Raw genomic sequence first — 25,571 nt, forward strand, 5'->3', positions numbered from 1 at the left:
GTCTGCTTCCCCATTCCAGACTGCCCTAATTCCAACAGCACACTGGTCACCAGTGTCTTCTCCATGCTTCCCCGTCATCCCTGGCTCCCCCAACCTCTGAGCCAGGTCACACTCCCCACAATTCTTCCCCTGAAGGGGGTGAGGTGCCTCCAATCAGACTGGGGGTCCATTGGCCGGGGGTCATCAGTGACTGTGTCTCACTGCTGAGAAATCTCATGAGTGGTAAATTCCAAGGTAGGCACCTGTGAAGCTTCTCTTGTGACACCCACACTCACTGCAGGGTGCTTCAAGAACTGCTACACAGGAACAACTTGCACTTTGGGAAGTAGGCACATTACATGATGAGAGCAGAACGATGGGAAATGTGAGGGCCTAGATAAATACAACTCCCATGTGCAGAAACCCCCAGGTAGCTGACCGAATACGTGCACCACTTGGACAGAGACGGTAAAGAAAGGATGCTCTGGGACCATTTGCCAACCACCCCTCTTAGTCATTAATAGCAAGGGTTGTACATTTACTCCACAGTGCAGAGGTTTCATGGCTCAAGTCATTATTTTTCTCATCTAAAACATTCACCCATGCCGTGCCTCACGGGATTCCTCCTGCTCATGAAATACACAACCAGCATAACACTTCCAAGAGAATTTCTCCACAAGAGGCTAAATTCAACATGATCTTGAATAGAAAAAATGCCTTCAGTAATTTCAGGAACTAACTTGCAGGCAAAATGCCATCAGCTGCCCCATAGGGACATGTTCGTAGATTCGAAGGTGAGAAGGGACTATTGTGCTCTTGCCTGTATAACACAGGCCTCAGAATTTCCCAAAAATTAGTCTTAGAAAAGATCTTTTAGAGAAACATCCAAATTAGAATTAAACTTTCTCAGTGACGAAGAATCCTCTGAGACCTTTGGTAAATTGTTCCAGTGGTTAATTACTCTCACTGTGTAATACATATGTGCCTTATTTGCAGTCAGAATTTCTTTAACTTCAAGTTCCAGTCACTGGATCGTGTTACACCTCCGTATTATTAAATATTTGTTCCCTGTCCTGGTACTTAAAGACTGTTATGAAATTACCCCCAAACCATCTTTGTTGCACTAAATAGATTGAGATCTTTGAGTCTATCACTATAAGACAGGTTTTCTAATCTTTTACTAGTTCTCATGATTCTTCTCTGAATACTCTAGAGTGTATCAATCTCCATCATTAAAAGCGGACACCAGAACTGGACAGAGGGTTCCAGTAGCAGTTGCACCAGTGCCAAACACAGAGGTAAAATAACTTCGTTCCCTCACCTTGATATCCCCAACATGATCAGGCTTTAGCTGGTTGCCATATTTGGGGTCATGGAGATTTTTTGCCTTCCTCTGCAGCATGGGGACGGGTCACTTTCTTGAGGATTCTCTGCACCTTGAGGTCTTTAAAACACGATTTGAGGACTTCAGTAACTCAGATATAGGTTAGGTTTTTTTTTACAGGACGGGTGTTTGAGATTCTGTGGCCTGCATTGTGCAGGAGGTCAGACTAGATGATCATAATGGTCCCTTCTGACTTTAAAGTCTATGAGTTTATCATCCCAGGATCATATTGGCTGTTTTGGCCACAGGGTCACACTGGGAGGTCATGCTTAGCTAATTATCCCTTCTCACCCCCAAATCTTCAGAATCATTGTGTTTCCCAAGATAGTCCCCCATCACGTTAGCGTCACCTAAATTCTTTGTTCCCAGATTTATATATCGACATAGCTATATTAGAACATGTATTGTTTGCTTCGACCCAGTTTAGAAACCAATTCAGATTGCTCTGAAACACTGAACTCTCCTCTTATTATTTACCATCCTCCAATTTTTTTTGTCATTGTAACATCTCATCAATATTCTGGCATGAGAAGGGTAAGCAGATAAAAGTCTCTGCTTACACTTGTCAGTTAACATCTGTAACTTATGTCTCAGGTGAACCTGGCTGTCTGCAAGAAAGTGTCTCACCAAAACACACATGTACATGTGTAGCCCTAAATACCAATACCCTTGTACCTTTCATGTCCATTCTGTTGTGCATGAGGTCATAGCCTAGCATGATAATATCTGTTTCCATGGTGGACACTTGGCTCCTATGCATCATAGAAATGGTCCTGTGAATCACACCTATGGTCAATCAAGTCCAGTTTCTTCTCTCCAACAGTGACAGCCCCAGGTGCTGCTGAAGAAGGTGTAAAAAACCCAGTAATAGGTGAATGTGGTGGGATGACTTGACCATCAAGAGGCTGTGACCTTAATGCCTAAAAACTAAAGATTGGCTTGTGCTCTGAAACATATGTGTGTAGAGGCTTTCAAAAATATTTAGGTCACTGGAAAGTCTCATTATTCATGGAAATGTCCAAACTCTTCATGATTCTTGCTTATCTCATGGCCTCAACCCCCTCTTGTTGTAAGGAGTTCCTCAGTCTGTTTAGGCGATGAGTGAAGAACAAATATTTAAGTAAAGAATTCTGTTTTTGCCACATTTCAGTTTAATTGAATGTCCGCTTGATTTTGTTTTATGAGACAGGGAGACCACATTCTCAATCAGATCTCTACTAGTCAGTATTTTATAGACCTTTCTCATGTCCCATCTTAGACTTCTTATGTCCCCTCCCTTGTGGAGAGGGATAGCTCAATGTTTTGAGCATTGGCCTGCTAAATCCTGCAGGGAACTGGACTCGATGACCTCTTGAGGTCCCTTCCAGTCCTACAGTCTATGAATCTATGAAATCCAGGGTTGTGAGTTCAGTCCTTGAAGGGGACACTTAGGGATCTGGGGCAAAATCAGTACTTTGTCCTGCTAGTAAAGACAAGGAGCTGGACTCGATGACCTTTCAGTGACCCCTCCAGTTCTAGGAGATAAGTATATCTCCATATATTATTATTGAACTATTTCGTAAGGCAACAATCCCAGTCTTTACAGCCACTCTCCATACGACAGTTTCCCTGGGCCCTTCATTATTCTCATTGTCCTTCTCAAAACAATATCCTGTGTGAGAAGGGTGCACAGTACTATATGGAGAGATTTTGGCAAACCAGTAAAGTGCTTGAAACCACTATGGCTTATTGTTAAAGGCGGCCTAGTCAACAAGCTGTAAATTGGCCACTCAGCAATATCAGCTTGACCAAGGCAGGAGGGGACTGGGTTTGGGGTGCCACAGAAAGGGCAGCTTGACTCCGCGTCCTTCCTGATAAGAATTATGTTGAAGTTGCTGATATGTGAATTTTAGAAGAGCAGGATGTGCCCCAGGAATGTCTATTGGTGTCTCAAAACTGCAGACTCTGGAAAAACCCACACCTGGTTAATCAATAATCAGAAGGAGCCTCTTGCTTGCCCATTGGAACTACTTGCTTAACAAGTTTGTATTACTAATATATAAATAAGGGGGAAAAGTTTGAGGTAGTGGGACTCCTTCAGACTTGTTTGGACTCTCCTTCTGGATACATCTTGCAGTCCCCACCAGCAGACGGAAGATTTGGCCACCGGAAACCTGCCGCTGTGTCACTCAAGATCCACACTCAGCTCTGGCAATTATCAAGGGCTGAGGGTGTTTTACTAACCTGTTGCGGACGTGTGTAAGTGCTTGAAACTAAGGGTATGTCTTCACTACCAGCCAGAACGACAGGCAGCGATCAATCCAGCGGGGATTGAGTGATCATGTCTAGTCTAGGTGCAATCAATTGATTCCTGAGCCTCTTCCATCAACTCCTGTACTCCAGTTCCATGAGAGGCACAGGCAGAGTCAACGGGGGAGTGGCAGCAGTCGACTCATCATAGTGAAGACACCACGGTAAATCGATCTAAATATGTCAACGTCAGCTATGTTACTCAGGTAGCTGAAGTTGGATAACTTAGATCGATCTGCCCCCCTAGCATAGACTAAACTTAAGTAAAGTTTAGCTTTAAGTGAAAGCACGCTTGTGTTGTCCTGTTTGTGCCACATCTATTGGTCGGACAGCCGTGTCTCCCTGGATTTATTTCCTGACACCACCTCGCACAGAGTAAAAGTTACCAAGAGCTTTGGGTTGAAAGAACCCCCGGTAACAGTATGACACAGAGGAGTCCAGAGGAGGGTGAAACTTGACTGGCTGATCTCATAGCATTGTATGCTCTGTATGGTTTCCCAATTCCACTCCTGGATCCAACATTTTGTTGAGTTTCTCTCCATGCTTGCACTGGGAGCAGGGTTTCACAAGGCATAGTTTGCTCCATCTGAGGACTTCTCTAGACTTGAATATAGCCAAAATAATCTCATGTCATATATAAATGTTCGCACCTCAATACTCACCCCCCTTTCTTGACTGTTAATAACTATAAAATATTTACCCTACTATTTCTTTTAAAGTGTGTAATCCCCCTCACTGTGCTTCTCTCTCTTCACAGAAAGTTTGAACATTTCTGAGCTCGATTGACACAGTGAGAACTTCATGGCAGCTTTCAACCTCACCCTCTCTGACCCTTCATCATTCATCTTAATGGGCATCCCTGGTCTGGAAGCTGCTCATGTCTGGATTTCCATCCCTTTTGCAATGTTCTACATTATCGGCCTGTTGGAAAATTTAATGCTTCTGTTTGTTGTAAATAAAGAGCAGACCCTGCACAAGCCAATGTACCTGCTGCTCTGCATGCTGGCGCTCACAGAGATCACCAGCTCTACTTCTGTTGTGCCAAAAGCACTGTGCATATTTTGGTTCAATTTGAAAACCATTACTGTGCATGGCTGCCTCACCCAGTCATTTTTCCTTCCCATGTTTACTGTTATGCACTCAACCATCCTCATGTCAATGGCCTTCGATCGCTACGTTGCCATATGTAACCCTCTGAGATATGCCACCATCCTCACCAATGCACGAATAGCTAAGCTGGGGCTTTTAGGTTTGATCAAATCCGTTCTCTTTGTTCTGCCTCTGCCCTTGCTCCTAACCAGGCTGCCGTTCTGTGCAAACCGCATCATCCCCCACACGCATTGTGAACCTATAGCTGTGGCAAAGATCTCATGTGGGGACATCACAGTTAACAGTATATATGGCTTGGTGATGCTGTTTCTAGTCACTGGTTTAGACCTGATGTTCATTGCCCTGTCTTATGGTCTGATCATCAAGGCCATCCTCAGAATGTCCTCCAATGAAGCCCATCATAAAGCCCTCAACACCTGCACAGCGCACATCTGTGTGATGCTGACGTATTATACTCCCAGCCTCTTCTACCACCTAACACAGCGTTTTGTTCAGGACATTGCTCTGCACGGCCACGTCATCTTTGCTGACCTCTATCTCCTCATCCCCCCCATGCTCAACCCTATCATTTATGGAGTCAAAACCAAAAAGCTTCGTGAGAAATTGTGCAAATACATCTGCAGACAGTGATCACCTAGGCCACTGATTTCAAACCATTGTGACAAGAGAGGAAAAGCTATCTCCTCCTTAATCAAGGGTGCACTGCCTCAATTTGGCTGAGCTCAGCATTGTGGAAGTTCAGTCTGAGAAGTTCCTCACACCTAATGTCTTATCACTCCATCATCAAGTGCTGCTTTCTTTCCTTTGCTGAGTTCCCACTCTCTGAACATCACCTGACTTCTTTCATTGTCATGCATCAGCCTTTCCATGGCGCTGACACAATCAGGTAGTTTTCCCTTAGTCTCTATGTGAACAAAGTTCTTTATCAGTTTGATGAACAGAAGCTGCAATCTGAAGAGAAAAGTAAGAAACTAAAATGCTCAGCTTCTTTATCAATTTTACAGTTGTCCGGTGAATGAAATGTATCTGGTTTTCTTTATTTTATCCTACAGGAAACCTATAGGATAAACCAAAAAAAGCTGACTGTACCAAACTAATTCAACACAAAACGTGGACATTGACTACCATCACTGAATGGAATTAGAAATAAATAATATAATAATGCTATTGTTTTTTCATTACAAATGATTTGGGCTACTTTGAGGTCATTTTTAATGCTGCCATTTGCCATGTTTGGTTAGAATCACCTGCCATCTGTCAATCGGGATGCAAGCATCAGTACTGGGGTTTTTGAGTCTAACTTAATTGTTATCTCATAGAGGTGTTGCTAATGTGGACAAAATCCTGCTTAGGCTTGTAGTCAAATCTGTAGAAGGTATGTAACAAAAGCTTTCATTTCTTATTTTATGTATAGAGAAATGTGTGAATAAAAATAACTTTGTTTCAAGAAATAGATTGAACTACTTTCAGGTGAGTTTTTAAGTGACTTTGTTAAAATAACGCAGTGGAAATCTGGCAGTGGACTCTTCCTGAAACAGAAACTAGAGTGAGAAATTATTATTTGGATCCAGTTCTTTAGGGAATCTAGTTTAGATCGCTTGCTTGCATTATTTCCTTAGTGACCTGCTTTGTTCTAGTTGCTATCTCTTTGTCCACCTAAAATACGCCTTTCCATAGTTAATAAATTTATTTCTGGTTTATAATCTGCGGCGGCTCCAAACACCAGCACAGCAAGCATGTGCCTGGAGTGGCAAGCCACGGGGGGCGGCCTGCCAGTCGTTGTGAGGGCGGCAGTCAGGCTGCCTTTGGCAGCCTGCCTGTGGGAGGTCCGCTGGTCCTGCAGCTTCGTCTCTAATTCGGCTGCGCGGAAGCCCAAGACACAGGACTGGTGGGCCTCCCGCAGCCATGCCACTGAATCTGCATGACCAGTGGACCACCCACAGGAGCGCCGCTGAAGGCCCATGATTTATAATATAACCCAGAGCAGCCCCTGTTTATAATATAACCCAGATTATGAGCTTTCAAACTACGGCGGTGAGAAACTGTGCATATTCTCTTCCACACTAAGGGAAGAGGCAGATTTCGTATAATTTTGGGTTTGTTCTCCAAAGGAGAGTGGACATCTGGGTGCTGTGACAAATCCCTTAAACAGAATCTTTCAAGAACTGACCTCAGTGTCTATAACTGAAGCCAGGGGTGGCCCTGCCTGTAAACTCTGCTAGAAGAAGCTTTAGTGCCTGGCTCAGCAAGACATGGCTAAAGGGCGTCCCAGGCTAGTAGAAGACTCTGACTCAGTGGTGTCCCAGAACACCAGGTGACATCCCAGGGTGTCCAGCCCATCACAGCAAGGTCTCTCAAACCACTGGAAAACTGTCTGCAAGGAAAGCAGAAAACTGCATCTGCCTGCTCACTGTACTCTGAGAATGAAAATCTCTTGTCATATTCCAATGTAAATGAGCAAGATTGAGACACAACTTTGCTTATTCTAATCTCCCTAGTTCACTTTCTCTCCTTCTTTGGACTTTACGTCAATTAATCATCTCTGCCATTTGCACGCCTCTGCTCTTTGTTTGATGGCTCCTACACCAGCTGTGGGACTCCTGCGGCTGCTGTGCCTGCTGGCGCTCGAGAAAGGGGCTGGAACACAGGAGGCGAGGAGGCCAGGGAAGGTGGTAGGGGCCACCGGAACAGATGGAACTTTGCTTCGATCTGCCAGAGTGCGCAGTTCCCCCCCGCCACCCCGGAGCACTGCTTTACTGCATTAGATCTGAATTTGTGTTATATCGGGTTTCATTATATCGGGGTAAAAGTGTATAATCCCATAATAAAATGTATAGGAAAGAAGGTTATATAGGATACCAGGCTGTGGAAAACCATCTTGTGCAGTAATGTTACATTCACTTTACACAGAAAGTGCACTCCCCAAAGCTACATATTTTAGCTTTTATCATTTATATGAAGTTTTGTCCCAGATGCCTAAAATTAGTGGGGAACTCTGCCCATAAGGCCAGTTTGCTAGCTTGCTATCAGTTTTTTTTATTGTTTTTTTTTAATTGGTTTAATTGATTATTTTATTTTCTTGGGTTTTGTTTATGCTGAATTCCAGTATATGCTATTCAAAACAATAATTATTTGTAATATTTGGCTATATTGCAAGGGACCTACAGGTCTGTATCCTGTATGATTCGCTAGCACAAGTTAGTATGACTGTTTGGAAAATTTGGCATAGATAAATGGCATATCAGTTCCCCCATCTGAGGGTAAGGAACTAAATAGCAAGCCAGACAAAGAACTGTATATGTTTACTGCAGGGGTTCTCAAACTGGGGGTCAGGACCCCACAGGAGGTTATTACATGGGGGATCACAACTGTCAGCCTCCACCCCAAACCTCACTTTGCCTCTAGCATTTATAATTGTGTTAAATATTTTTGGAAGTTTATAAGGGGGTGTCTCAATCGGAGGCTTGCTTGTGCAAGAGGTCACCAGTACAACAGTTTGAAAACCACTGGTTTGCTGAATGTATCTAACTTGCTAAGTAAATTTTAGCTTGTTCTTTCACTATGTTAATTTCTGAACCTACCCTATGTTCATTGCCATTCACTATGGGAATCTTTTCCCTTTGACTGTTTCTCATCAGATCCTACTTGTACTTTACCATCATCCAGCCTTCCTTCCTTCCTAGGATGTAGGGAATCTCCATTAACAGATGTATGGTTCTCTCTCCTTGAAACTGACCAGGAACAATTAACATCTCTTTGTCAAGGTTTTACATAAAATAGCCCCAAAATTTCACTCTGTGAAACACTTTCTGAAAAATCCTGACAAGACAGAGCACTGGCCTGGGCTCCAGCAAGAAAGCAAAGCTGAAGTGCAGGACATGGGGGTAATGCAAGAGAGTTATATAGACTATTGTCTCAGAATCCCCCATCCAATAGTCTCTGTGTCCTCCTGAGATGGGATGTGGATCATCCATGTGTTATGAAAAATCACCCAGCTCTGTTCTTCCAATGCAGGATCCACCTCAGAAGCTTAAAGTCTCTGCTAGAATCTGAGAGCTTTGGTACTTTCCCAAGTCTCTGTGATGCTTTAACGGGTGTTTCTTTACTTGTGAGGAGTAAAATAGGGACCAGATGTTTGGGCACGCTCCACAGCAGCTCTGCCTAAACTACACAAGGTGAATTGCCCATGCTGGTCATCAGTGACATGCCTGGCTGCCTCCTTCATGAACCCGCTCCAGCCCCATGTATTCTACAGATGAATGCTTTGTTGCTAGCAGGGTTTTAGGTATGATGTGGAAATGAGGATTCCCCCAATTCCAGCCTGCCGCAGCCCCTTTTGGAACAGTTTCCTCCGCCGGCTCAGCATGTGTGCAGCTGCTGCATGGGGGAATTGTGGGTTTGGCTGGGGTTTATTGTTAGGTTTCCAGTGCTGGGGACAACACACCCGGGTGCACAGGTGGCAGCTGGGGAGGGATTTGACGTCTTGTTGAGGTTCTGATGCTTCGATGAGGTTCTGAGCCAGGCTCACCCTGGACACTGATTCCAAGGGCTGAAGACTAAAATTTCAGCTGAGCCCATTTGATGTGCCTCAATGAGTTGGACCAGTTCTCTGCCAGTTACACATTGTGCACTGTTTGCAGATGTTTGGCTGTGTGTGTATGTTCTTGCTGTGTGCTGATCTGACTCTGGCCACATAGCCCCTACAGCCAGCGCCGACTGATCTTCCCAATAAATCCACGGACTCAGTTCGTAGAGAAGGGATTTGGTCAGGTTTATTGACAATGAAGTGTGGTCCTAATGCCCTGCTCAGCTGTTACAGATACACTAATACGTGTAGGCCTGTTGCAATGGACGAGCTCAGTTAGTGGCAGGACTTTCCACTATCACCTACACCAGAGAAAGACACGTCCTCTGAGATACATTTTTATACACCAATTTGAACAAGTCCCATATTGCTCCTGGTGTATCAGGATGGCACCATTTGAAGTATTAGGGTGTCTACCATTGACGTATCCAGGGACTGCACAGTACCTTGGACATCTCCATCCATTATGCTGTTATCCCTGACCTTTTCTTTAAGATGGATCAGCGTGTTCCTATGCTCATTGTGGAGTGTGTTTGCTGTAGAGGTGTTCTAGTGCCACCTTTCTGGAATGTGTTTGTGTCTATATTCTTAAACCTAACACTACTTAGCAGTGTGTGTTTCTGCAATATCAGCTCTGTTCTTGATAGATTCTGTGAGCCTGCCTCTTGCTCACACTTAACTTTGCTTTATAGCTGCAAAGTTTTGATTATTTTAGCCCAGGACTCTGCTGCAAGGCACCACAATGCCAGCTATCATTTAAAAAAAGAAAAACCTCTAAAGTTTTTAGAGATTCTATTTGCAAAGGAATTTCTCCTATCATGAGCTAAGTACAACAGTTGCAGCATTTTACCTTGATTGACCAGCACCTATCACACATACCAAATACACTTTCCACTATTCGTATCATTTCTGCCTTTGGCCTTCGGTCGTTTGCAGACAGCCTGTGAGGATTGCTGTGCCCCTGTACATCCTATCAGGGTGTTGCCACAGAAGCCCAGCAAAGACAATTGAAAGAGTAACCATGTGAGCTATTTCACTGCTAAAGATGGCTGGGGGGTGGGGGAGTGAGAGGGAGTTTGTATAATGAAGATATCCACAAGATACTGTGAGTGGCACCCACGGGTACAGAAGGCCAGAAGAACCTACAGATTTTAGGTGGCAGGGCCCTTCTTCCCAGCATCTGCCCTCACACTGTGTTCAAGTCCCGTCCCCACCCCTGAGTCAGACCTTGAAGGCCCTTCTGTCAGGTGACATCTCCCTTTGCTGGGCCCTCATCCCATGGCCCTACCTTACTCTCCCCAGCTGCTCTGCTCTGCCTCAGCTCTGCAGTGCTGCAGGATCTGGCTGGGGTTGCCAGATTTCCACTGCATTAGAAGCCCAAAGTCATTTAACAACTCACCTGAAAGTAGCCCCATCGCTTTCTTCAAAGAAAGATTTTTTTATTAACAAATTTGTCTATACATAAAATAACAGATGAAAGCTTTTGTTACACACCTACTACAGATTTAATTTTAAAAAAACAAAAAAGCTACGAGCCACAACAGGCTTTTGTTCACATTAGCAACACACTTGTGAGATGACAATCAAATTCTAAATACTGGTACCTGTATCCCGACTCAGGGTTGGCAGGTGTTTCAATCAAAACATGGCGTTAAAAAAAGCCCCAAAGTAGCCCAAAACATTTATAATGAAAAAACAACTTTAGCATTATTATAGTATTTACTTCTAATAGCATTCAGTGATGGTAGTCAGTGTCCACATATCGTGTTGAGTTAGTTTGCTACAGTCAGCCTTTATTTGGTTTATCCTCCAGGGTTCTTTAAGGATTGGACGGGAAAAAAAATCAGGTAAATTTCGCTCATCATAACTCTATACAAATGATAGTTTCTTAAAGTTATCGTCCCCTTTCTCAAACTGCAGCTTCTGTTCATCTAACTGATGAAGAACCGTGTTCACGCAAGGACTAATGGAGATCCACTTTGCATCAGAAAACTGCAGTAGCAGCTGAGTTGGTAATGTAAGAGTTACAGAAAAGCCATGTGGAAGGGGGATAGGACATGGGGGCTGATGGATCATGCTGAAAGAAGTCAGGCGATGGTCGGAGAGAGGGAACTCAGAAATGGAGAGAGCAGTGCTGGATGATGAAGTGATGAGAGATTAGGTATGAGGAGCTTCTCAGACTGTGAACCCCACACAATGCTGAGTTCAGTCAAACTGGGACAGAGCACCCTTGATTATCAAGGACATAGCCATTCCCCCTCTCATAACACAGGCTAAATTCAATGTCCCCAGTGATCACATTGTGCAGGTGTATTTTCCCACTTTGTCACGAAGCTCTTTGGTTTTGACCCCATAAATAATAGGGTTGAGCATGGGGGGGATGAGGAAATAGAGGTCAGCCAAGAGGATGTGAACATGGGGAGCAATGCCCTGGCCGAACCGATGTATGAGAGGGGAGAAGAAGCCAGAAGTATAATACGTAATCATCACACAGATGTGGGCTGTGCAGGTATTGAGGGCTTTCTGGTGGGCTTTTTTGGAGGATATTCTGAGGAGGGCCCTGATGATTAGACCATAGGACAGGGCAATGAACATCAGGTCTAACCTAACAATTACAAACACTATCGCTAAGCCATACATCCTGTTGATTGTAATATCTCCACATGATATCTTCGCCACAGCTATAGGTTCGCAGTGTGTGTGGGGGATAACACGGTTGGAACAGAATGACAATGTGTTCACGAGAAGGGGTATAGGCAGAATGAAGAGAACAGCTTTGATCACACCTAGAAACCCTAGCTTAGCTATTCGTCCTTTGGTGAGGATGGTGGCATATCTCAGAGGGTCACATATGGCAATGTAGCGATCAAAGGCCATTGTCACGAGGATGGTTGAGTGCATAACAGCAACTGTGTGAAGGAAGAACATCTGGGTAAGGCAGCCCCTCATAGTAATGCCTTTCAAATTGAACCAAAATATACACAGTGCCTTTGGCATGACAGAAGTAGGTGTGGCGATATCTGTGAGTGCCAGCATGCAGAGCAGCAGGTACATTGGCTTGTGCAGGGTCTGCTCTTTGCCTACAACAAACAGAACCATGAAATTTCCCAACAGGCCGATAATGTAGAACATAGCGAAAGGGATGGAAATCCAGATGTGGGCAGCTTCCAGGCCAGGGATGCCCATTAAGATGAATGTTGAAGGGTCAGAGAGGGTAAGGTTGAAAGCTGCCATGAAGTTCTCAATGTGTTGCTTGAGCTCAGAAATGTTCAATGTGCCTGTGAAGAGAGTGAAGCACAGCAAGGGGGATTACACACTTTATAGCAAATAATAAATTGAAATATAAAATATTTACTATATTAACAGTCTAGAAAGGGGTCGAGAAGTAGATGGGAACATTTATAGAGATTATTTCAATTGTAGTCAAGCCCAGAGAAGTCCTCAGAGGGAGCTAATCAAGCCAGGTGAATGGGCAACATGTTGGCAGATAAATGTTGATGTTAATAACTGCAGTGTTTATGCCAATGTTTTTGCCTAACACCTCACAAGATTCTAATTTAACTGTATGAGCTCATGACAGGGATCTGGGCGTCACGGTACACAGCTCAGTGAAACCCTGCTCACTGTGCAAGCATGGACAGAAACTCAGAAAACACTGAGCTCTAGGAGGAGTGGGATGGGAAATCATACAGCAAATACAGTGTCACGAGATCAGTCAGTCAATGCTTCACCCTCCTGTGGTCTCCTCTGTGTAGTACTGGGCACCCTTGTCACCCAGGATATTGCAGAACTAAAGGGATTCAGGGAAGGGCAGTAAGAATGATCAAGGGCCTTGTGAAACTGATATGGAGAGAGGTTGAAAAGACTGGGGTTGTTGCCTTTACAAAGGAGACGAATAAGAAGGAACACAAGAAAAGTCTGTAAAATACTGACTGTTAGAGGGAGATTGAGACTGTGTTCTCCATATCTCGTAACACAAGATCAAGTGGTCGTTCAGTTACACTGAAACATGGCAAAATCAGAACAGATAAATAAAGAATGCTTGCGTCACTCAATGCCTGAAGAGACTGAGGAATTCCTTACCACAAGTGGAAGTTAAGATCACGAGATAAGCAAGAATCCGGAAGGATTTGGACATTTACATGGATAGTGAGTATCCAGTTACATTACTTACAGCTAAATACATATTTTGGAAAGCCTCTACGCCCATGTGTTTCAGGGCACAAGCCAATCTCTAGCGGTTAGGTGTTAGGGTGACGCCTCATGATGGTCAAGTCACCGTCCCCATCCGCTGCTACTGGGTTTCTTACACCTTCTGCAGCAGCTGGGGCTGTCACCGTCAGAGAGAGGAAAATGGACTAGATCTACCATAGTTCTGACCCCCAAGGCCATTCCTATGTTGGAAAGGAGCCAAGTGTCTGCTATGGAAACAGACATTATCATGCTGGGCTATCACTTTGTGCTCAACAGAGCTCAACGCCTCTTTGGTCTGTGCATTAGGAAGGATGTGAACTCTATATTTTGCCTGGTTTCAGGACTCCGTACCACTGTGCTATAGAGACAGCATATCTCACTGTCACACTCTCTTCCTCCCACTCCATCAGGCGCACACATACCGACAGACTGCCTTCCTGGACCTCCCTCGGTGACATTCCCAGCACTGCCTTGTTTCCTCTCAGCCAGAAAAATGCTTCTATTTTTACACCCATTTGGTGCTTCTTGTCCTCTCCAAAACCAGAGATGCAGGAGCACGGAGAGAGCAGATCTCTCTTTATCCCTGAAAATATTGTTTATCCTAATTGGTTTGAACCTCTAAGCCTGTGAGTTTGAGATTTTAGCAACTCTCTTGTCCTGTCAGTTCTTCTTTTGTCCAAATGAGTTCACTCATCCTTAGAAGCCATGGGACGACTCCAGTTGAAGTCACTGAAAGCTTATGATTAGTGTAAACAGATCATTTATTTACGTTCCTAGATGTGGATTTAGGGTGATCTCAATGGAGCCAAGATTTCTCCCTTTAATCTATTTAACTTTTGGCTCTGAGCTGCGATAATCATGGCTTCAGCTCCTGCTACAGAGAGCACCGTTGTGTTAGGGTGCTGAATGAGTCTGAAGAAGAGATCCACTGATGGCAGAAAGTGACAGCAGAATCTGACCATTGTGTGAACTCCCGTGTATGCGATTCGTGTTGTGAACTCTCTGGTAGCACAGAGATCCACTGCAGAGGTTTTGGTCGTATTACCCAGCAACACAGTGAAGTTGCTGAATTGGAAAACTTGAGCGATTCGGAGGAAAAATGATTCTATCCAAAGAAAGAGAGTTGCTGAGACAGATAGAAGGACACAGTCAGACACAAGGAACTGATCTTAAAAAAAAAAGTCTAATCTATTTCCAATACATTTATCATTCCAATTATGCCAGGCAAATCCCTGGGTATGTCTGACAATAAAACAGTTCAAATGTCCATGCTGGTGAATTCCTGCCCAGATAGTTCTTGAACTGAACCTTGGAACCTTTCCTGAGCCAGTAGTACAAACAGTGCAGAAACAAGCGACTCACCAAAATACCACTCAGCAGAGAGGAAATCTCCATACTCAGGGCTCTTCTTTCCTGTTGCAGTATCAGCGTATGAATCTCACGTGTCTGACACTCAGCGTGCTGGACAGTGACCTTTATGATTTCCCTCTGCAGTCCCTGTGGACTCTCAGGTTGGCAGGACTCCCAGACAATTCCCTCGGCTCTGTGAGCAGTAGGAAGAGCAGAAAATAGACCCCAGAGAACTGCAGCTTGAGAGTCTCACGTGGGAGCGAAGAAATGATTCACAAATACCATGGAGTCTTGCTGATTGTGCAGACTAGCAATTGGGGAATGCCACCACAAGTTACTTGCCGAAACCCATTTCAATTAATTGGAGCAGTGTAAGGATGCATACGCCCCATGCAGTTGTAATATCCAGTCCATTAGCCCTTGAAAAGTCACTACCACCCTGTGGAGTCCAAATGATGTGATTTTGAATTGATGCAATGCAAAGTGCTTTCTTCTCCCAGCATTCTGGCATCAAAGGTATTTGCCAGTTTCCATTTGTGAGGTCTAAAGTGGCAGCTCAAACTGTTCTAATAGTTCATCAACTCTCTGCATTGGGGAAGCATCAAATTTGAATACTGTGAAATTTCAGCAATGGATGCAGATTAGGGTTGTGCTATTCTGCATCAGAAGTAGTACAATGGAATTTGTCCACTCCTTGTGTGATTCGTTCACCAGTCCCCAGGTCAAAATGACCTGGAGTTCATCTCACATGGTATCCCACATTTTATGAGGGAATGGCAATGGAGTTTGCCTGATTTGTTGCCCGAGGGCCATTTCAGTATGATAGTATTTTAGGTAAGTGTGCCCTGCTGGGGCCAGAACTTGAAATACAGATACATAGTCAGTATCCATAACTTCACATACAAAAATGACACATGCACACAAATAGGATAATCCTTTTCACCAAATCATCAGTTTTCCAATGACACTTGAGCAGACATGTCTCGTATAAACTATATTACAATTATGTCATAATTCTATAACTCTGAAGAATATGGGGTGCAGAGTCACAATGAGTGTATTAGAAGGATCCCTTCCTAGGCTTTTGGAAGATTCAAATGATAGAAGTAAAGCACATTAGAAAACATATTCCCAACTACATATACAGTATATAAAATGGAGGGGTCTAAATTAGCTGTTACCACTCAAGAAAGAGATCTTGGAGTCATCACAGACAATTCTCTGAAAACATCTGCTTAGTGTGCAGTAGCAGTCAAAAAAGCTACCAGAATGTTAGAAACCATTAGGAAAGAGAGATAAGAAGACAAAATGTAAAAAATGTCACTATTTAATCCCCCACCACAGTGCTGGTCACCTCCTTTCCAAACAGATATATTAGAAATGGAAAAGGTCCAGAGAAGGGCAACAAAAACGTTTAGGGTTATGGAACAGCTTCCACTTGGGCAGAGATTAAAAATGTTGGGATTTTCAGACTGGAAAAGAGATGACAAATATGGGATATGATAGAGATCTATAAAATCATGAATGGTGAGGAGAGAGTGAATAGAGTCCTGTTTACTCCTTTTTATAACATAAGGTCCGGGGTCATCCAAGGCAGCAGGTTTAAAACAAAGAAAAGCTAGTACTATATACAATACACTGTCAACCTGTGGAACTAATTGCCAAGGGACGTTTGAAGGCCAAAAATACAGTGGGGTGCAAAAATAACTAGAAATGTTCAAGGGGGGTGGAGTCCACCAATGGCTGTTAGCCAAGATGTTCAGGGACACAACCACATATTATAGGTGTCCCTTGCCTCTGACTGTCAGATGCTTGGACTGGAAAACAGGAGATGGATACCTCGGTAATAGCCCTGTTCTATTCTTTCCCTTTGAAGCACCTGCCATTGGCCCCTGTCAGGATACTGGACTAGATGGAACATTGATCTGACCCAGCACTTCTGTGTTTATGTTTTTAATTGTGTCTCCTTTTTCTTCTCTTGGTGCTGCTCCTCATAGTTGACAGGGCCCACATGCCTCACTACCTCAAGGAGTTCCTGCCATTGAACCAGAAATTTGAACTGCAATCTTGGTATTAACCATAACACTCAATCACTCATTCTGAATACTCCGAGATGGACCCCTTCATTATAGGCCAGCGGTTCTCAAACTGGAGGTCGGGACCCCTTGAGGGGTCACAAAGTTATTACATGGTGAGTCGCGAGCTGTCAGTCTCCACCCAAACCCCATTTTACCTCCAGCATTTATAATAGTGTTAAATATATTTTAAAAGTGCTTTAATTTATAAGGGGATTGCACTTAGAGGTTTGATACAAGAAAGGGGTCACCAGTACAAAAGTTTGAGAACCACTGAATATAGGCCTTCTCTTGTTCCTGTTATGCATTTAGCAAAATTCTTCTAGCAAACACTAACAAAGATCTGGGGCTATTTCTTAATTGAAGAATGTATTGGATTATCTTCATTATCTGGGGACTTTGCTCTTCCATGTTTCTCTAAGCACGTCTAGAAAACCTTGAGGCTGCTTCCCAGACATCAGTTCAACGGGAGAAACCTTCGGGTCTTGAGGCACCTTCCTGATTCAGCTTTAATTCTCCGCCCATTAGTCCCCACACACACATCCTACCCCACCACCACCATTTCCAGTAAAATCACAGACAGGCCACGGGCTTCTGTAAATTTTTGTTTACTGCCCATAATATGTCCGTAATTTTACTGAAAATCTTAACTTTAGGAATGACTGATCAGCTGGTCTGCTCTTTGTTCCTGAATCCTATTGTCACCAGGATGTATCCTTTGCAGCTAGAAGTAGCAGTTTCTCACCTATGTTGTGTGGTTCACCAGTTTTTGCCTTGCTCAAATCCACACAGTAAGAACTCTCAGTAGCCTTAGTGTTAAGAACGTTACACTTCAAAGACTATTTTTTGTCCTGTTAACTCATTGAGCTTCCTCTGAAAAATCTCTCCAGGCTTAGATACTAATGTAGGATGCCTTGTTTTCAGAGGCTGGTGTAGGTTGCAGGATGGCATAATGTTGTTTTCCAGTACTTCACTACAACATGTTGAGGCTCACTCCATATAAAGCCATACAATAGTCATATTTTCAGCTTCTGTGTTTTGCTGAAATCTCCACTGCTGCCCTCAGTTCAATTTGTGTTATGTGCTTTTCTCCTTTGTCACAAAATGATCCATTTCTCAGTAAGCTGTTTCTCATTGTAAGCACGCTCCTATAATAGTTTCAAGTTTGTTTTGGCAAAAACAATGAGGAATCCTATAGCACTGTAAATGAGTGGTGCAGGGGCTCGACCCTCTCCGGGGAGGAGGGAAGCCACGCCGGCCCACTCTACTCTGGTTGGCCCGGGAATCTAGCCCAGCAGTCCCTGCGATACTTGTCCGCCCGGCGGGCGAGGTGCTCAGGCCCTCCAGCAGGGCTGAGCCGTAATGACCACGAGGTGCCGGCTCCTGCGTCAGGATGGATAGCAAACACAGAGTCAGTAAGCTCAGGCCTGGGTCAGGGCTGAGCAACGGTAATAGTTTTCAGGCCCAGCCCTTGGGCAGGGCGGGGCACCAAACACTGAGTCAGTAAGCTCAGGCCTTGGAGCCGGACTGAGCAACAGTAACAGTTTATCGGCCTCATCAGGCCAGGGGGAGAGGGGGAGTCTGCCACCCCGGAGTGGGGTGGCAGGGGGGACGCAGGCCCTCCCACTCCACTGCATCCCAGCGCGGGGCCCTAGCAATGGCTGAGGATCTGCTGCTCAGTCAGTGGGTTTCCTGGCCGCAACACACTGACAGCCTCCAGCAAGGCTGCAGCCAGACTGGGGTTGGCTGCCCCCGGGCTGCTTCCTTACCCCCGCTCAGGACCTACCTGGGTCCTAACGTTGGCCTCAGTGGGGTCCAGGAGCATCGGCTCATCACGATCGGGGCTGGGTGGTAGGTGTGGGAGTTCCTGGGATACTTGGGCCACGGTAGCACCGGCGGCTCCTCCAGGTAGCATCAGGCATGGGGAAGCTCCAGCAGCTCCTCCTGGTAGCGAGGGCGGGAAGCTCTGGCAGCTCCTCTGGGTAGTGAGCGTGGGGAAGCTCAGGCAGCTCCTCTGGGTAGCGAGTGCGGGGAAGCTCAGGCAGCTCCTCTGGGTAGCGAGTGCGGGGAAGCTCAGGCAGCTCCTCCTGGTAGCGAGTGTGTTGAAGCTCTGGCCACCCTGGGTGGCTCCCCTGGGTCTCCGGAGTCTCCCAGTTTCGAGCTCCTGGAGGGACGTCTGTTCCCTCTGGCTGCTGGAGCCTGACTGAGCTCTGAGGACCGGCTTTTGTAGTTCCGGGTCGCCGCATGACCCTTTGAGGAGCGGGCTCAGAGCTTCGTAGCTGCGCCCACTCTGGCCTCCGGCTGGGCTAGACCCTCTCTGGGGATGAGGGGAGCCACACCAGCCCACTACAGGCACCTTGAAGACTAACAAATTTATTTGCGCATAAGCTTTCACGGGCTGGAACCCACTTCGTCAAACACATGAAATGGAAACTTAGTGGGCAGACATTTATACACATGCAAAGATGGGTGTGTTTCTTTACATTAGTTACATTACACTAAGTACTCATTTTGAAATGTAGCTAAAAGTTCGGTGGCTTTCGGAAGTAATACTGCTGCTTTGAATAGGTCTGTGTCTCTGGATTGTAACAGTTTTGAAACAGCCTTTACCGTTTCCAGAATCTTCCTTCGGAGCAGAATGAGACAAACAGAACTAATATTTTTCATTAATTTATTTAATGCTGTAGGCTTGTTAATTTTAAAAGCATTTTTTCTCAGGCAAATTACTTCTGTGGGTGTCTCCATTGTGTCTAAATACTGAAATCGGAAAGGAAGGAGTGACTCATGCTGGTTGCTGATAAATTGTCTAGTCAATTCCTTGACCAAGCTTTCATTTATGAAATATGTTCTAGAGGTCAAATATAAACTCTCAGATCTACTGCTCTAACCCTATAACAAAACAGTACAGGGAAGGGATACTGAGATAAAGTTTCTTGACATCTTAAATTCCTGCTTCCCAGAAGAGGAGAGGCAATTCTTGATTTAGTCTTAAGTGGAGCACAGGATCAGCTTCAAGAGGTGAATATAGCTGGACCACTTGGCAATATTGACCATAATATAATTAAATTTAACATCCCTGTGGTGGAGAAAACTCCACAGCAGCCCAACACTCTAGCATTTCGTTTCAGAAAGGAGAACTAAACAGAAATGAGAAGGTTAGTGAAACAGAAATGAAAAAGGTACAGTCCCAAAAGTAAAATCACTGCAACCTCTGTGGAAACTTTTGAAAGACACCATCATAGACAGGACTGACTCTAGGTTTTTTGCTGCCCCAAGTAAGCAAAAACTCCCAAAAGCACAAAAAAAGCAAAACACCTCCAAGAGCACAACTGCCGAAGGGAAAAAAAAAACCAAAAACGGAATGCCGCCCCTGAAATTGTGCCGCCCCAAGCACGTGCTTGGTTTGCCCGTGCCTAGAGCCAGTCCTGATAATAGAGGCTCAACTTAAATGTATACCCCAATTTAAAAAAAAATAGTCAGAGAACCAAGAAAGAGCAGCTGAGGTTAAACAACAAAGTAAAAGAAGCAATAAGAGGAAAAAGGGCATCTTTTAAAAAGTGGAAGATAAATCCTAATGAGAAAAAGAGAAAAGAGTATAATCTCTGGCAAAAGAAGTGTAAAAATATAATTAGAAAGACCAAAAAAGAATCTGAAGAACTGCTAGCCAAAGACTCCAAGAGTAATAGCATTTTTTAAAAATACATCAGAAGCAGAAAGCCTGCTAAATAACCAGTGAGGTCTCTGGATGATCAAGATGCTAAAGGAGCACTCAAAGACGATAAGGCCATTGCAGAGAAACTAAATGAATTCTTTGCATCGGTCTTCACTGTTGAGGATGTGAGGGAGATTCCCAACCTGAGCCTTTCTTTTTGGGTGACAGATCTGAGGAACTGTCCCAAACTGAGGTGTCAGTAGAGGAGATTTTAGAACAAATTGATAAACTAAACAGTAATAAGTCTCCAGGACCAGATGGGATTCACCCAAGAGTTCTGAAGAACTCAAATGTGAAATTGCAGAACTACTAACAGTCATCTGTAACCTATTATTTAAATCAACTTCTGTACCAGATGACTGGAGGACAGCTAATGTGATGCCAATTTTTAAAAAGGGCTCCAGAAGTGACCCTGGCAATTAAGTTCTTAAGCAAAATAAGCAGTCATGGGAAAAGAGGGAAGGTTCTCTCATGCATTGGTAACTGGTTAAGAGATAGGAAACAAAAGGTAGGAATAAATGGTCAGTTTTCAGAATGGAGAGGTAAATACTGGTGTCCACCGGGGTCTATACTGGGCCCTGTCCTATTTAAAATATTCATAAACTACGTGTAAAAAGGGCTAAACAGTGAGGATGCAAAATTTGCAGATGATACAAAAGTACTCAAGATAGTTAAGTCCTAGGCAGACTGCAAAGAGCTACAAAAGGATCTCACAAAACTGGGTAACTGGGCACAAAAATGGCAGATAAAATTTAATCTTGATAAATGCAAAGTAATGCACATTGGAAAACATAATCCTTATTATACATATACAATGCTGGGGTCTAAATTAGCTGTTAACACTCAAGAAAGAGATCTTGGAGTAATTGTCGATAGTTCTCTGAAATCACTGTGCAGCAGCAGCCAAAAAAGTGAACACAATATTGGGAATCATCAAGAAAGGGATAGATAATAAGACAGAAAATAGCATATTGCATCTATATAAATCCGTGGTACAAACACATCTTGAATACTGTGTGCGGATGTGGTCGCCCCATCTCAAAAAAGATATATTAGAATTGGAAAAGGTTCAGAAAAGGGCAACAAAAATGATTAGGGGTATAGAACAGCTTCTGTATGAGATTAATAAAACTGGGACTTTTCATCTTGGAAAAGAGGCAACTAAGGGGGCTGTCACAGAGGGTGAGGGATAGCTCACTGGTTTGAGTATTGGCCTGCTAAACCCAGGGTTGTGAATTCAATCCTTGAGGGGGCTGTTCAGAGATTCAAGGCCAAAACTTGTCTGGGGATGGGTCCTGCTTTGAGCAGCAGGTTGGGTTAGATTAGATTGACCTTATGAGGTCTGTTCCACCCCCCCGTATCCTATGATTCCACCAAGACAGTCATGAGTGGTATAGAGAAAGTAAACAAGGAAGTGTTATTGACTCCTTCTCATATCCACACTTCCCAGTCCAGCCTTCAAGGCCATATTGTCTGGTGATGTCTTCCTGCCCATGGCCCCACCTTGCTCTCCCCACTTCTCATTGTGCTCAGTTGCCATGTCACTTGTGGCACGGCCAGCATCCACTATCCTGTGTCTGGTCCCACAGCTCCCCTCTGTAGCTCATCCCTGGCTCCCGTTAATGCAGCAGGTCTCTGCAGTCTCAGCGCCCAGTTCTGGTCTGTTACAGCTCCCCACTCTGCCTTCAGCCCAGCTCTCCTTCTGGGCTCCTTCTCTCTGGCCCTTGTGTTTCTGGCTGCTGCTGCTCTGCATCCAGGTCAGCTTGAGGTGGTTTGCCAGAATTCTACTGCATTTATAGTCTTCAAATAAGGTAAAAAGTAACTGAAGGGTAGCCCAATCTATGTCTTGAAACAAAGTTTGTTTGTTTTTTAATTCAGACATTCATCTATACATCAAAAAAACAAGCAAAAGCTTTCATAAATATATTTAAAGCTACAGTCCACAGCAGGTGTTTGTCCACATTAGCAACAAATCTATGAGATAACACTGACATTCAAAGTCAAAACCCCAGTACTTGGCTGTATCTTAGTTGATGGTTGGCGGGTGTTTCAAAGAATAAAAGCTGGTGAATAATAGTGTTAAAATAGCCCCAAATGAGCCCAAAACTTATGTAGTGTAAAAACATCAATGACATTTTAATATTATTTATTTCTAATTGAATTCAGTGATGGTAGAAAGTCACTATATTTTGTGTTGAATGAGTTTGTTAAAAGATAACATTTCTTCTTGTCTGTTTTTTATCACAAGGACAATGCGTCTGCTGCTCTTCATGCCATGCAATCATATCCGCATTGATGTAAACTCTTCGCATCAGATTTTGTGTTGCTGCCTGTATGCCCTAACATGAGGAATGTTTTCAAAAAGTTCCTTTTGCATCTTGTTTGTAGGCTATTTTTTTAATTAGGTTCCTGTGAGAAAACATTCCTTCACCTGCAGTTTTGCTAAACACTAGCAATAGCAATGAAAGCGCAAAGAAGCCAAGTTTCACTAAAGTCTTTGGCCCCAGCCGCATCCATGAGTTCGAGACCTTCAACCCAAAACTGCTCTACTTGGCTATTCTGAGTATGAGGCCAGTGAGCCATAGGCAAAATTCTTCACCATCATATAATGAGAGGAATAAGATAGCAGCCAATCTAGGATGTCAAAGACTTAGTATTTCCAGTGACTCAGTCACTTGAACATTTGGTAGTGATCTCTATATCATCTGTTTCACAAACTGAAAAATGAAATGCTGACACCTACTATTCACATCTTGGACAATGGGAATGGTTTGTGTAGTTTTAAAGTTTCAGCTGAAAGTGAATCCAAAATCAATTGTGCCAAGTGTTAAGATATTGGACTCTCAGGCAATGTTATAGTTTAATACAGCAGTCCCCTGAACAGATTTTTGAAAAACCCCAGCAGGGGCAACTTAAGGATTTCACTCCGGGCAGTGTCAGGAATCAATCAATGGGAACACAGCAATTTTGTCTTGTCTAACAGTGTAGCTGATTAGACTGAAGCACACACAGACATAAGCAATTGGTTTAGAACAGTCTGGAACTGTACTGAGTAATTAACAGCAGATTTGCAATGGCCAGTTGCTCAGCTGCTGGGGCAAAAGGGTGTGAGGGAAAAGGTCTCTCAAGATGGCTTCAAAGGACTGCTCCAAAGTGCACTGTATTAGCTAATCTTTTATAACTTTTACAAAACCCATAGTGACCCCACTGGACCATCACTATTCCTAACTTACAATAAACTTCTAACATCACAGGCATCTAGAGTCAAGGTTTTTATATTTGTATTCTTCAATTCTCATTTATTTACTTGTCTGTCCACTCCCCCCATTCTGAGGAGCAGAAACTGCCAGCTAGATTTTAACCTTGCATCTAAAAGCCTGCCTGCTTTCCAATTAACCCTAAACTATGTGGTGTTCTACTGTATTAACTCATAGTGGTTGAGTGCATACCCTCATTGCAATTGGCTTCATCTCAATGTGGGTTAAACACCCCTCAAATCCAGAGTAATACATTCCAGTTCTCAAAAACACAATTTCACAACTTTCAGCAATAATCTCTAGTAGAATGTCCTCAACTCCTGCAGCAGTCTTCTTGTATGAGCACTTTCCATTAGAAACATTTAGTTTATCCTCCCGGCTTTCTGATGGATTGGATGTAGAAATATCAGGTACATTTTGTTCACCAGATCACTGTACATATGATTTAAAAGTTTACCATTGTACTTGTGTTCTTTGTCTTTGGCTATCAGAAAACAAAGCTTCAATTCATCAAACTCATTAAGAACCCTGTTCACACAGGCTCTAATCAAATGCCACCTTGTTTCAGAAAGTTGCAATATCTTCTGATAGTCTAGAGGTCAAAGCAATGGTGACTCCAAGAGAACAGGTGATGGTCCGAGAGAGGAAAGTGAGCAGCAGAGAGAGCTGTGCTTGGTGATGGAGTGATAAGATGTTAGACTTAAGGAGCTTCTCATACTTTCAACTTCCACAATGCTAAGCTCAACCAAGCTGGGACAGAGTACCCTTGATTAACTGGGACGTAGTCTTTCCCCCTTTTCTCATACAAGTTTAAAGTCAGTGGCCCCAGGCAATCACCTTCTGCAGCTGTATTTTCCCACTTTGTCACGAAGTTCTTTGGTGTTGGCCCCATAAATGATAGGGTTGAGCATGGGGGGGCAACAAAATAGAGGTTGGCCAACAGGATGTGAATGTGGGGAGCAATGCCCTGACCATAACGATGTGTCAGAGAGGAGAAGACAAAGGGAAGATAAAACATCAACATCACAAAAATGTGGGCTGTGCAGGTGCTGAGGGCTTTCTGGTGGGTTTTCTTTGAGGATATTCTGAAGAGGGTGCTGATTATCAAGACATAGGACAGTGCAATGAATGTCAGGTCTAACCCAGTGCATACAAGCACTACCATTAAGGCATACATCTTGTTTACTGTGGTGTCCCCACAAGAAATCGTTGCAACAGGTATGTGATTGCAGTACGTGTTTGGGATATTGCGGTTGGCACAGAATGGCTGCCTGCTCAGGAGCAGAGGCAGGGGCAGAACAATGAGAACAGCTCTTACCAAACCCACTAAACCTAGCTGAGCTATCCGTGTGTTGGTCAGGATGGTGGTGTATCTCAGAGGGTTACATATGGCAACGTAGCGATCGAAGGCCATTGTCATGAGGAGGGCTGACTGTATAGCAAAAACCATTGTAGGAAGAACATCTGGGTGAGGCAGCCACCCACAGTAATGCTGGTCAAATTGAACCAAAATATACACAGTGTCTTTGGCACAACGGAGGTCGACATGTCAACGTCTGTAAGCGCCAGCATGCAGAGCAGCAGATACATCGGCTTGTGCAGGGTCTGATCTTTGCCTACAACAAACAGAACCATG

At 44.0% G+C, this 25,571-nt stretch overlaps 2 protein-coding genes across 2 annotated transcripts; one reads left to right on the forward strand and one right to left on the reverse strand.

Annotated features, from left to right (window-relative positions):
- Positions 1-4,453: 4,453 nt before the first annotated feature.
- Positions 4,454-5,392, forward strand: LOC115648036 (olfactory receptor 52N2-like). Its single transcript, XM_030555122.1, has one exon. The coding sequence runs from the start codon at positions 4,454-4,456 to the stop codon at positions 5,390-5,392; it is 939 nt and encodes a 312-aa protein (XP_030410982.1).
- A 6,250-nt stretch (positions 5,393-11,642) lies between these two features.
- LOC115648041 (olfactory receptor 52K2-like) lies at positions 11,643-12,581 on the reverse strand. The gene has a single exon (XM_030555136.1). The coding sequence runs from the start codon at positions 12,579-12,581 to the stop codon at positions 11,643-11,645; it is 939 nt and encodes a 312-aa protein (XP_030410996.1).
- Between the last annotated feature and the right edge of the window lie 12,990 nt (positions 12,582-25,571).

The sequence above is a fragment of the Gopherus evgoodei genome, chromosome 1, assembly GCF_007399415.2.
Source record: "Gopherus evgoodei ecotype Sinaloan lineage chromosome 1, rGopEvg1_v1.p, whole genome shotgun sequence".
In the NCBI taxonomy this organism is placed as follows: domain Eukaryota; kingdom Metazoa; phylum Chordata; order Testudines; family Testudinidae; genus Gopherus; species Gopherus evgoodei.